The following is a 14,391-nucleotide window of genomic DNA, read 5'->3' on the forward strand; positions in this document are numbered from 1 at the left end:
GAAAGCTCGACCGTTCCAAGCTTGCATGTGGAGAAGCCACCACTGAAGTTCTTGACACACCTCTTCCGTAAGTTGGACTGGTTGGTCGTAAGACGGTCACCATCTGAGGTAAATTGCCTTGAGCAGTTGTAATGCTCTGTAGCACAGAGGACCTGGAAAAATGCCTGGATGGATGAAGATAGGAGGCCCACTGTACGGGAGAGTCTCCGTAATGGGCAGGACTCCATGCGCAGTATAGCGCGGATATCCTTCTTGATGGTGGCAATCTTTGATTTTGGAAGGCGAAGAAGAGCTGAATCCCAAAAAACAAATCTTCTGAATTGGAATTACCTCTGTTGACAGGGAAATCCAGTTGTTGCAGGGTCTCGATGACAAACAAAGTTTGAGATCGGAGAATCCCTAGATTTTGACAAAAAAATAGTAATGATGGATCTTATGCCCCTGGATACTTGGTAAAGCACCAAGGGACTGAACTGAGGCCGAAAGACAATTGAATTGCCATAATTGGTGGTTCCACTGGAACTGTAGGAACTGACGGTGATGTGGATCAATGGGAACGTCTAAATACGCGTCTTGCAGATCGAGATGCGTGAACCAATCTCCTTTTTTCATATGGTCCCGTAACAGTAGCCTGGTGGGGCTCACACACAGTCAACTCACGAACATACTGTGAGTGACGATCTCTGGACGTTGCCAGAAATTCAGAATGCTGCGAATCATCTGAAAATGTCACTCTCCACTCATCGAGGAGTTGAAGAACATCCCCGGGGTTTGCATCCTCGATCTCCTGAGATTGTGGCATGTCCTGTGATAAATTAGGACGTTTAGCAGGACCCTTGCCGGCAGTGACACTATTCCCTTTCCAGGGACGTTTGGAAGTATGGGATTCGTCAGATTTCTCTGAGTCATAATCCGAGCTCTCCTTAGGGATGAAAGGAGCTGAGGAGGCAGGAGCAGGGCTAGAGTGGGCCATTGAGTGGGCCATTTTGGCCATAATAGATTCCATGGAGGAAGAAAATTCTGCCTCTAGCCAGGACAAAATAAAATCCTGAGGGGGGTTAGGGTCCTCAGACATGTTGAAAATACAGAAAGGGGCTCACCCTTAGTTATTTAAATCCAACGGCAAATCAAATAGCTGGTTTAGCAGCGTAGGGGTTAACCTGAATAACAGCCTCAAAACCAGAGACAAATGTTCACCCAATGGAGTATGATCCTGTAAGAAAAATGTCTAATACACAGAGGCTCACCCTGTAGTATGTGGATATAGCAAAACAAAAAATGTATGTACACAGGGGCTCACCCTGTGAAGATATATGAGCCAGGGAGACCTGGAAACAAACAGTAATTAAAAAAAAATGATATAAGAACAAAACCTCTAATAAGCGAGAGGTTAAAAACAACCTCTGCTATAGGAGAGAGCAACAGGGGCTCACCCTGAACGCAGTAGGGACGTAAACTGACGGAGCCATATCTGCTTGTCAGACCAACAAGAAACATTACTGCGTGGAAACGTTGCCATGCAGAGACCTAAAATGGCATCAAAACTCTGACAAGAGTGAGAGTGGGACATCCAAAATGGCCGCGGCACTGAAAGAAACGGAGAGCAGACGCGCAGAGGACTCAGAGAGAATCGTTAGAATAAATAAACAGAAACGAGAAAAGAAGTAAACGCAAAACAAAACAGAGAAAATCTCAAAGAAAAAACAGAAGGGGGAAAACCCCAAAAAACATGTAAACCAAAGCCACAGTAAATATACTGAAAACGCAAAATATATATAAATAAGGAAACACAAATAGCTGAGTATAAATAGGGTCCCAAAGGGACCAAATACACATAAATACAGATATTTAAGGATACAAAGCAAATATGGATGTATATAAGCAATATTTAATATAAAGGCAATAGAGCTGACCTTATTCTATGGTGAGCAGCAAAGAAAGAGGAAGAAGGAGGGGCTACTTCCATGTTTATAATGTTAACAGATGGGTTATCAGATGTTCTATTTTTGTCTTTGCTGCTATGGTGACATTAAAGAAAGTCAATGCAAATATGAGCCTCCTGTCTTGCCATAAAATGTGTTTTACTGCAAAGCATTATTGTTGGTTAATCAATTGCACCGATACTATTGAACTATGTGTTATGATCCAACTTTTAACCAAGCATACATTTTTTGGCATATGACAACAAAGGGAATAGTTTCATGTAATGACATGTACAATTTAGCATACTGGGTGCTCTAATTCACTTCTGTATTCTCTTTTTTTCTTTGTCTCACCACCTGTTTCTTTTATCCCATATTGAACTATTCATATCCCAGTCCTTTGAATTTAAAAACATGTTTTCTATTTGAGTACATAGGGACACCATTGCAGTAAGCACTCTAAGTGTACCCATACATGTGCTTTTTTTATCCAAAGGTATAAATATTTTCCATTCGGTGTCAAATAACAATTATCCCCTTTGAACTTTTGATTCAGTTAACACATGGCTGTACATGGGTAATTCCCATTTCACAAACCCTTTCATTTATAGTTACATTTCTGACATTGGTTGAGCAAATCATTGCTTTTAGAATTTAACATTACTGTGATGATGTAAAAAAATCATTGCTGGAAATGCTGCTTTAAATTTCTAAGTGATTAATGTTCTGTGCATTCATAAATAAGATTAACAGGGAATTGGAAATTCACAGGATTATAAACTTTTGTTATTTTTGGGGAGTGTGACCCCTAAAGATGAGGATTAAGGGGGTTGGAACCCAAAATGGTTTGGGAGCACTTGTTTCACCCTTTCTTTTTTCTTCACAGGGAACACCTTAGGGCTTCAAAAAATCCATCTGCTTTCGTTTGCCACAGCCACATCTGTAGAATTCCATTAATAAGAGTGCAGCTGATTGCAAACTATAATTCTAATCATGAATGAATTGCATTGTTTTTCAAGGAACAATAACTTGTAAAGCGTATAGCAGTGATACATTACCAAAAATATGAGCAGTGAACACAGATTTAAGAGTTAGTGCTGAACTACTTACCAATATAAATATATTTACACCTATTTAGAAAAGGTATGGTTTCATCAGTAAATGCAATCACATAACCACATAATGATGGTTAAAAGTATATGAGATCATCCTTTAACTATATTGTTAAATAGAAATCATTGTTTGGTGTCTTCGGCGCTTAAATGTGTGACCTTATCATTGGGTATTTTAAAAATCAGTATACTAATTATGACTTAGATAATTCAAAGATATTTAAAAAAATGCTTCCTTTTTAACTGTAATTCTCAGTGCTATATTTCCATCCAGGGGCATAACACAAGCCCCTGTGATGCAAGGGGGCACTTTAAAACTAGCAATAACTCATATAAATGATGGGGGTAACATTTTATTACTTGACACACATAGTAGACTTGTAAACAACAATGTTCTATGTAGAATGCAATTTATTGATATAATAAATAACCACCCTACTGCTCTTTACCTCAAGTTATTCCATCTGTCTCATGTTTTACATCTTGACTGTGTTATGTTGGGCCCATTTTTGTTACTGCTCTGAAAACCTCAAACCTTACTTAGTTGTATCTCATGCTTAGTACAGCATTATGCCTATCCTATGTATTTACCTCTGATACTGAAAGGCGACCTCCACTCCCACCTTTTTTGTTTTCTTTGGTGATTTAGTCAGAGGGGGACCTAGTAGTGTGTGATTTTTAGGTACAGTTGTGAGAAAAAAAAGTACACCCTCTTTGAATTCTGTGGCTTTACGTATCAGGACATAATCTGTTCCTTAGCAGGTCTAAACAATAGGCAAATACAATTTCCAGTAAAAAAAATGACATATTACACCAAGTGATGATTTAATAATAAAAAAAAGAATGCCAAAATGGAGAAGCCATGTGTGAAAAACTAAGTACACCCTTGTAGCTTCCATAGGAATTAAGATGCTAAATTGCAGACAGGTTCTGCTAATCAAATGCCCTTGATTAATTAATCATCAGCCAGTCTGACCACCTCGATGAAAGCTGAAGTTTAAGTAGTTTGCTGGTCTGGAGCATTCAGGTTTGTGTTAACACAGTTCCAAGGAGGGAAGACATCGACAAAAAATCGTTGCTGCCCATCAATCTGGAAAGGGTTATCTGGCCATTTTCAAACAATTTAAAGACCATCATTCTACAGTGAGAAACATTCAAAAGGGCAAAATATTCAAGACAGTTGCCAATCGTCCTAGGAGTGGACATCCCAGCAAATTCACCCCAAAGCCAGACTTTGCAATACTCAAAAAAACAAGAGTTACACATCAGATTCAACAGGCCTCAGTTAGCATGTTAAATGTTAAAATTCACGATACTACAGAAAAATACTGAACAAGTATGGTTTGTTTGAAAAGGTTGCCAGGAGAAAGCTTCTCCTCTCTAATAACAACATGGCAGCACGGCTTAGGTTTGCAAAAGTTGCATCTGGACAAACCACAAGACTTCTTGAACAATTCCTTTGGACAGATGAGACCAAAGTGGAGATGTAATCAACAGCGCCATGTTTGGTGAAAACCAAACACAGCATATCAGCACAAACACCTTGTACCAACTGTCAAACACGGTGGTGGAGAGGTGGTGATTTGGGCTTGTTTTGCAGCCACACGACCTGGGAACATTGCAGTCATTGAGTATGTATACCAAAGTCAGATGTGAGGCCATCTGTCCAACAGCTAAAGCTTGGCCAAAATTGGACCGTGCAATGGGACAGCGATCTCAAGCACACCAGAAAATCTGCAAAAAAGAAAAGGATCAAGGTGTTGCAATGGCGCAGTCAAAGTCCAGGCCTCAACCCTATTGAAATGCTGTAGCGGGACTGTGCATAAACAAATGCCTGCAAACCTCAATGAACTGAAGCAATGTTGTAAAGAAGTATGGGACAAACTTCCTCCACAACAATGTAAGAAACTGATAAAGTCATGCAGAAAACAATTACTTCAAGTTATTACTGTTAAAGGTGGTTAAAGCTATTGAATCATAATGTGTACTTATTTTTTCACACATAGTTTCTTCATTTTGGCTTTATTTTTGTTGAATAAGTCATCACACAGAGTAATATCTCATGTGTTGTTCCTCTGAGGTTGTATTTTCCTAGTTTTTAGACCTGCTAAGGAACAGATGATTCCTATTATGCCCTGATATGTAAAACCATAGAATTAACAGAGGGTGTACTTTCATTTCCACACAACTGTAGGTGTTAGAGGAAGGAAGTACCATACTTGGTTTATACTTGGTACTATAGTAATACTGAGATATGATTGTTATTGCAATTTTACATTATTTTCAATTGAAGTATCAATGATTGTAAAAAGCTGTTATTTCTCTTCTTTTTAGTATACTACAGAATGAAACCAAAACAAGAAATCACTTTAAAAACGAAAGTAAAACATTTGTCATCTGAAATAGGTGAGAGATTCTTAATTTGATTAAATTTTTAATAAAAAAAATAACATAAATATTCTCATTGGTCTCAGCTACATAGCAGGCAAAGTTATTCACAGAAGGCCCTGTGAGTATAATTTAAGTAAATAAATAAATTATTGCTGACTTGCAATATTTTGTGTACTATGACCCACATGAGCTGCATGTGGATTCTATGTGTAGGTACTACCATATATATTGCAAGTTTCCTAAGGCTATGAAAACATGTAGGAAAATATTAAGTTACTATTTGTTTTGGATTTTACTAATTTACAAATTTACTAATTTGTTTACCACTATATCAAGCTTGTAATCTATTTGGTGGTTGAGGGGGAAGTAAGACAGTAGGAGAGGACTGCTTTGGTGAAATGAATTGAATGTAGAGGGCATTATGGAGAAGAGTTGATGTTGCAGGTGAGCATGGTGGATGGCTTGTTTAGGATGCTGGTTGAGAGTATTGGGAGGGAAGTTTTTATGTGTTTTTAGTGAATAAGACAGAGAAGGTCTGGGAGAACAGGATAGGAAATTCCATGGGACAGCATATGCAAAATTCTAACTATGCAAGTGGAAAGAGGTGATAACGGTTGAAGAGACTCACAAGTCATAGGAGGACCAATGAGAGTGGTTAGGAGAGTATTTGGATATGAGAGTAAAGATATAGGGGGTGCAGAGTTGTTAAGTGCTGTATAGGTCCTTAGATACATATAAGGGTTGAAGGAGTAAGCAGAGTCAAATGTGACACCAAGGCAGTCAACTTGGTCTGTTTGGAGGGTTGTGAATTCCCAAGAGCGATAGAGATATCTGGAATTAATTACAAAATAACCGGAAGCTCAGTCTTAGAAATATTGAGCTTCAACTAATGTGATACCATCCATGATGCAATTGCAGAAAGGCAGTCTGGGGCAAGTTAGAAGAGAAAATCTCATTTTTGAGAATGTATTGTAGATTAGTGAATCATCCTCATATACACCCACTGCCCGCTTTATTAGGTATACCTGTTCAATTGCTTGTTAACACAAATAGCTAATCAGTCAATCACATGGCAGCAACTTAATGCATTTAGGCATGTAGACGTGGTCAAGACAACTTGCTGAAGTTCAAACCGAGCATCAGAATGGGGAAGAAAGGGGATTTAAGTGACTTTGAACATGGCATCGTTGTTGGTGCTGAGTATTTCAGAAACTGTTGATCTACTGGATTTGCACATCATTCCTGCATGTTTAAATATAGGCTAGACTAGTGTGCTTCAACTTTGAAGTGAATTCTCTAAAAAATAGTTTACACATTTTGAACTTTAGAACAAATATAATTCATGTTTATTCTCTTTATGAAAATTAGCTTCTTCACTTGAGCAACGATATCCATTCTATTTGCCAAAGATGATGAACTGATGATCTGGAAGCAGATTCCTCGGTAGAGCCTATCAATATGTGATTTTAATTTTGAAAGAAGACTTTTTTCATTTAATGTGGACTTTTCATGCATAGTTAGCTCTTTTATGTGAATCTGTGAGTGGAATTGAAGCAACTTTTTGGCCATAATTTTCTGCAAATACTTGAAATCCCTGTTAACATTTTTTTTAAAAAAACTTCTGAGAATAAACATTGTGCTTCTACCATAAAGGTGACTTACAGTAGGGAAATTACTGTATTCTAAACTAGTCCAGCAAAGTTAAGAGAGGAACATTCAAACAAGTAGGACGTAGTCATACAAGCTTCAAAACCACAAAGGACCCTTCTTCAGCTATTACGTCTGCATAATTGATGTGACTCTACAACTTACACTATGAATGTTGACATCACAGGCTTTGTTGAACTGCTCTCTTGTGGATCATTACTGCAATATCCATTTTTGTGTTATGTACTAAAACTCAGTACTTTGTGCTTCTTATATGTATATGCTATGAACATTATTAATATTGCCCAATAAACATGCACACATATACACATCTTATAAAGTTCATTTTATGTGTTAAGTATCAGGAAGTGTTAGCAGATGCCCTTTTGAAAGTTGTGGTTTTCCCAATCAGTTGTCACAACACACATTCCAATCATAGCTGTTAGTTACTTGGAGCAACAAGTAACATAACAAGTAAAGCTGAGATTAAGTTGTATTTTTAATAGAATAGTATTCACTTTTTAAAAATAAAAAAATTATTTATCATAGAAAACGATGTTATGCCTTTATTTTAAAGCAAAAATGCAGGCAAAATTAATATTTTTTAAATGTGTTGTCACATATACAGCTGTCTTTGCTGCAGTATACTAATTGAATTAAGCTACTATATATTTATTTTAACTATATGCTTTTCTTAAATGTATTTTTGTCACACAATGTACATTTTGAATTATACTGTTACATTTTTATTTTAATAAATGTGTATGTTTTGTTCTGTTACTTAAAAAATTCAATTAACTTAATAAAATACATTTCAACAGAAATATATATTAATGTATTGCACAATTTTTAATATGGACTTTTTCATTTTATAATTCACCCCACATGAATGATAAGGCCAGTGTAGGCCAGTTATATCTAGGAAATAGTCAAAATGGGACCAAATACAAAGTGGTGGAGCTTAATTTAAGACATACCAACTTGCTTCCCATCACAGGTGAAGCAATTGTACTCTACCTCTCCTTCAAGTGGGTGTCAACATTGCCAGGGGCGTAACTAGAAACCATAGGGCCTTGGTGTGAAAAATTGTCCCGGGGCCTCCCAATTTCACAACTTGTGTGTGCCCTCTTTGCCCCTTGCCCCAACATACACTCTGGCACACATATGTAAACACACAGTTATACAAATTACACACACTTACTCATATTCACTAGCACACACATACACATTCATGCTAACACACACCCTATTTCACCCACCTACAGATCCATACTCATATTCACTAACACACACAAACACATCCATGCTCACACACACAAATAAATCCATGCCCAAACACACACAATTACACTTCCATGCTCACACACAATTACACATCCATGCTCACTCTCACACACACACAATTACACATCCATGCTCACACACACACACACACACACACACACACAAAAGATTAATCCAGTGACAGTCCAGTGTCAATATTGCAGATTAATCAACAGACAGTAGGTTGACCGCACCAGCCATGTTTTTCAGGACATGGCTGGTGCTATATTAATCTGCAATATTGACCCTGGACTGTTTCTGGATTAATCTTTCGTGTGTGTGTGTGTGAGCATGGATGTGTAATTGTGTGTGGGCAAACAGCCCTGGGACAAACTGGCAGGCAGCAGACAAAGGGTTAATCCAGAAGCAGTCCAGGTTCACAAAGGCAGGCAGCATGCAAAGTGTTAAGGCAGCCGGGCATCGGATCATATATCTGGAAATCATCAGAGAGAGGGTAATGCAGGCAGCACAGAAGACGCAGACTGACAGGTTTTAGAGTAGTCAGAATATCTGAGCGCCATTTGCGGGGAGTCTGGGACTTCACCATGATGCTACAGACACAGCATACTTGACTACAGGCCTGCCCTTTCCACCAAACCCAATGCCTTCTCCTCTCCGTGTTCACCGCCTTTCTGTGAGGATGCAATGGGCAACACATATGATGGACGAGTCATGTGCTATATATAATATTAATGCCAGTGGAATTTTGGAACTCTTCAGCTATGGAATCAGCAGAGCGCTTCTCGGCCTTTTGGCTAAGATCAAGTGTAGTACCCCTTTTGCCTGGGGGGAATACACTGATCCTCTGGCCTTAGGGCTGGGAAAGCAATGGAGCCTGAGGCGCTGATTTGCCCCAGTAGAAATGCTGGAGTCACCGTGTACGGTATTGCACGCCACTGCACACGGTGAGCGCACGACCTCACTGGCGGCCTTCCTGCACTACCTTTTCCCCTCGTACCATCAGGTTCTGGGGTTAAGATGATTTATTTTTTAACCTGGCAGGCCAGCAATGGTCTGTCCCTAAACAATTTTTCTTTAATTTGTACATCACTTCGTTTTCACGAGTGCCTATTAACCCCTTGACTGCTAACGATGGCATGGTGCCGTCGCTAGCAGTCCCAGTCAGGTGCTAACGACGGCACCATGCCGTCGCTAGCACTCTCCTACCTTGATGGGGGTCTGTGGACCCCCATCACCACCTACCCCGGCGATCTGCCCCTCATTTTGAAGGGCATCACTGGGACCACCCGATCCGGCCGGTGACGTCGCGCGTAATGACGCGATGACGTCACCGCGCAACTTTATTGAAAACTGACAATTGTCAGTTTTCACGGTATGGGGGCATGCTGCTTAGATGCCTGTATCTCAGGCATCTGAGCAGCTACAGACCCCCAACATATACCGTTGGAAAGGTAATCGCCTCACCTTTCCAACGGTATAATGCTTGTAAAAAAAAGAATAAAAAATATTATGTTAAAAAAATAAAAATGTACAAAAAAAGTAAAAAAAATGATTTGGGGGTCTCTAAAGGCAGATAAATAAAGATCAAAATTGCCTAGAGACCCCCAAATTAAATTATCTAAATATAAACTGGTTTAACTTTAAAAAAAAAAAAAAAGTTTAAGTATTCTAGCTAAATGATCACTGTGGTAGCCAATGTTACCACAGTGATCATACAGCTATAAAAAGTCACATTCCCTTTTTAAAAATGGCCGATACTAAATTTTAACCCCATGATCCCTTTGATCATGGGGTTAAATTTAGCCAATGGTAGAGGAAGGCAATTTTTGAAATCCAGATGAACTGCAAAAATCAGCCGTATAGCCTGTAGTACGTAAGTTAACCATGTCATCCCTGGAGCCCCTTGCATTTTTACTGCAAAACTTATTTTTGCTGTAAAAGTGATTTTTTTCTCCCTTTACGATCATCTCTTTGGGATTGTAAGGGGAAAGAATGGTATGTGTGCTTCTGCGAGTGAATGTATGGAAAGTATGGTGTGTGCTTCTGCGAGTGAATGGAGATATGAAAAGCGTGTGAATGGTCAGTAATTAGGGTTGAAGCCTTGACGTGGCATTACTGCTCACGTAAGAAGTTAAATTATGGCACATAAAGTACATATTTTCAAAAACTACACCCCTCGGCGCATCAAATGAGGGGCTGCGTGTGTTTCTAGGACAAACCTGGAGTGCGCAAGACACAAATGAACATGTCGCTATGGTTAGAAAAAAACATATTTTCTAGCCAAAGCGACATATTCCATCATTATCTGTGAACTTAACTTTTGTCCTAGAAATACATGTAACCCCTCATTTGAAGCTCCAAGGGGTGTAGTTTCTTGAAATGTGTACTTTATGTACCCTAATTTAACTTCCCAGATGTCTAGACCACTTTAACTTCAGAAATGGCAGATTGGAGAATCTTGTTAAAAAATTGTCTTAAAACATTTAGGGCTGATGCCTGCAATTAGACAGCTCTAGACAGCTGGGAAGTTAAATTATGGTACATAAAGTATATATTTTCAGAAACTACACCCCTTGGCGCATCAAATGAGGGGCTGCATGTGTTTCTAGGACAAACCTGGAGTGCGGAAGACATAAATGAACTTGTCGCTTTTAATTTTATTTATTTTTATTTTTATTTGTGTGATATTCACTTATTTGTTGTGCAAGTCAGATTTGTGATACAAATACAAATAAGACCTCATTTGCTGCGGCTGGGGTTGTAGTTTCTAAAAATATATAGTTTTGTTGGCGTATTTTAACATCCCGGGCAGCTAGAGCTGTTTAATTGACGCAGCCATGCATTAAATTTAAAGATTATTTTTGTGATAGTCTAATAAATTGAACTTTTAGCAATAAAATATTAGAAAAACACAGTCTACTGTTCTCAATGTCTGTTAATTTTAGACTGGTTACCTACTACAAATATTTAGCAACACAGGTTTTGATATTAGAGTTTAGAAAAATAACATTACAAACTAGTTTTTATTGAGTTGGAAGTGAAAAATTACACTTTTTCCCATTTTTGGTTGTATTTTGCAAATCTAATGAGACATACACATATAAAAATGGTATATTTGGAATCTGCTGGGTGTGCTGAAAAAAACAATATATGGTTTGTATAGTTTATTCCCAAGAAATTTACTTGAAACACGTTTAAACGTGAGATGCACCAAAATGCCGAAAACTATCTTAGCACCAGGGTGTGAAATGGCTTAGCAGCCAAGGGGTTAATTTCCCCTTATCTGATTTCACGGCTTTTTGAATTCACGGCGAGGCCCTCACTATGATTTGGCACACGTTTTTGTCACCGTTGTTTTGGACACTGTTTTCTTTTTAGAGGCAGTGAAGCCTGGACTTTGATTAGAGCTATTGGGGTACACTTTTTTCTTCCACTATTCAATAATACCACAGTTTGTTACAGTTGATCGTGGAACTTATTGCAAAGGTGGCATCCTAATCACAGTACGACCCTTGAATTAATTGAGCTCTGCAGGACAACCCATTTTTTTCACAGATGTTTGTAAATGCAGGCTGCATGGCTAGGTGTTTGATTTTGTACACCTGTGGCAGTGGGTCTGATTGAAACACCTGAATTTAATAATTAAAAAGTAGTGTCCCAATACTTTTGTCTATACAGTGTACCACATGTGTTTGGTAATGTTAACATTACTAATCTATGAGAGACTACCAATTTATGAGTGATTTTAAGATGCACAGGAAAACTAAAAATGTGCAGCTTTTAATTTAAAAATAACACCAACAAACTATATATTCTCTAAAGGCACAAAAAACCCACTGCAATCGTAAATCCTGCTTCTCCTGAGCACATAGATATGACATATGTGTGGTATGTCAGGGGTCCACTTATATTTTCAGGGCACATCCAGCATTATAAAACAATGCCCTAACATTCTTATCTTCAGTCCAGTGAAGAAAGCCATCTAAACAATACAAAAATGATACAGAAAAAATAATGCTGTGCAAATAAATAAATTGTGAAAAAAAAGATGAAATGACTACTGGTTGCAAAGGAGAAAATACTTTTGTACACCAGTACCCCTAAATGGAAGTAGCGTTGCAGCTTCCATTAATTTTAATGGGCCCAATTTAAGTCAATGGAGCCCACTGGAGTCAAAGGAGAATGTATTTCTTTTTTGGAAAATAGTCTTATTATTTATATAACATTTTAAAACACTTTATTTATCTGTGTTGCTGAGGAAGTAGGTGTCTTGCAAGTTTTGGGCAAGGTTTCCATTCAACTTGCATGCTCTTCTTTAAACTTGCAAAATGTAAGGTTGCAGGCATACAACTTCAGTTGAGTCTGGTCAGTCAAGTTAACCCTAAAACACTCAACAGTGAATAGGCACAGTTATTTCAGTGTTTAAGTCATCCTTTTGAGCTTTGAAGTTAGGATGAGTATCGTCTAAACATACATTAAAGAAATGAAAACAGATTTCTATTTCACCACCAGATGTCCTCACAGCACTTTTAAGTCATTATTCTTAAACAAGACCTAAAGATATTAAAGTGTACCTATCTCCAACACAGTCCTTGGCATTGTTACAATATGACCCCATACATGTAAAGATGACTGCTGCAACTGCCATAAGGGTGGATTCACATCTAGGGATTGTCAAAATTTCCCTCTAAAATAAGATACAATTTGTCAAACAAAAACTTGCAGTTTTTCCATTCTTCTTATATAGCACACAAACTTTCATGTAATACATTTATAGTTAAGAAAGTATATCCAATTAGAGCAGGGGCGGGCTGCCCTTGGGGGCAGGAGGGCAATTGCCCTCAGGCTACACCAAAATTCTTAAAAAAGAGCTGTTCTGGACTGGCCTGCTTATGGAGACAGGAACTTGACAGGGGTTACGTAACTCAAGGTTACGTGACACCATGGTAAGGGTGCAGCTGCTCACATAGTGTATGCAAGCAGCTAGGAAGAAGACTCCAGGGTGGGAAAAGGATTATGGGAAAGCGGAGAAAGGAATGAGTGAGAGGGACGGTGAGGAATAGAGAGAGTAAGAGGGTAATTAAGGAGTAAGGGAGGTAGTGAGAGAGAGTAAGGAGTTAGGGGGGATATGTATATATGTTATAGTGTGCGTGGTGTGAGAGTGTGTGTGTGTATGAATGTGTGATAGGTTGAGTATGTATACCTATATTTTAGAGAGTGTGTGTTACAGGGTGTTAATATGAGTGTGTATGTGTAAGTGTGTGTGTTGGCACGAGTGTGTGTGCATATGTGTTAGGAGGAGTGTGTGTTAACATTAGTGTGTTTGTGTGTTAGGAATGTGTGCTAGCATGAGTTCTTGTGTGTAAGTGTGCATTAGAGTGTGTCTTAGTGTAAGCATGTGTAGCATGTGTGTGTAAGTTTATATTAGTGTAAGGGAGTGTGTGTAAATATGTCTGTCAGTGCGTGCCAGCCCTTCCCTGAATAAGAGGAATCACGTATGTGCATATTGGAAGTAAGCATTTAAATATGAGTAATGCAAATGGACCATTTCCTAGAACATAACTGTATAAACTATATAAACTGTTCACGCAGTCATTTTAGCATTATAAGTTTTATAATTGTGTTAATGATAATTATCTATATCTGAAATTTACCGCCACTTGCCATGAAAATATTTTTTTGGGGATTTGGTTATTTATGTTGATCCCTGTACTAGACACATCTTGTCCAAGACATTTCATAAGGAAATTGTATGAAACACATTTTTGCATACTCATAGTTGCCATCCTTTGCACACTATTCGCAGGATATGCCCATAGCACAATTCACTAAACTCAAAAGAAGTTGTTCTACTGAAAGGGATTTTTTTTAAAAAATAATTTATTGATTTTTTTATATATAAAAACACATATCAAAAACATACAAAGTATATGAAGAATTTAAACAACGATTTCATTAATAACAAGAGTTACAACTCTTACTTATGCAAAACCATTACAATTAAGGAATTTAAATGAACCACTCAGGTCCACTTC

The 14,391-nt window shown here is 38.1% G+C and overlaps 1 protein-coding gene across 1 annotated transcript in view; it reads left to right on the forward strand.

The window, feature by feature from the left end:
- The window catches only part of IL17REL (interleukin 17 receptor E like), a 39,721-nt gene extending 31,861 nt beyond the window's left edge, over positions 1-7,860 (forward strand). The window contains exons 17-18 of the mRNA XM_053462431.1: positions 5,369-5,440; positions 6,794-7,860. Coding sequence (XP_053318406.1) covers positions 5,369-5,440; positions 6,794-6,846 — 125 coding nt within the window. The 3' untranslated portion in view covers positions 6,847-7,860. The remainder of the gene's footprint in view (positions 1-5,368; positions 5,441-6,793) is intronic.
- The last annotated feature ends 6,531 nt before the right edge of the window (positions 7,861-14,391 follow it).

This window comes from Spea bombifrons, chromosome 4 (genome assembly GCF_027358695.1).
Source record: "Spea bombifrons isolate aSpeBom1 chromosome 4, aSpeBom1.2.pri, whole genome shotgun sequence".
Taxonomy (NCBI): domain Eukaryota; kingdom Metazoa; phylum Chordata; class Amphibia; order Anura; family Pelobatidae; genus Spea; species Spea bombifrons.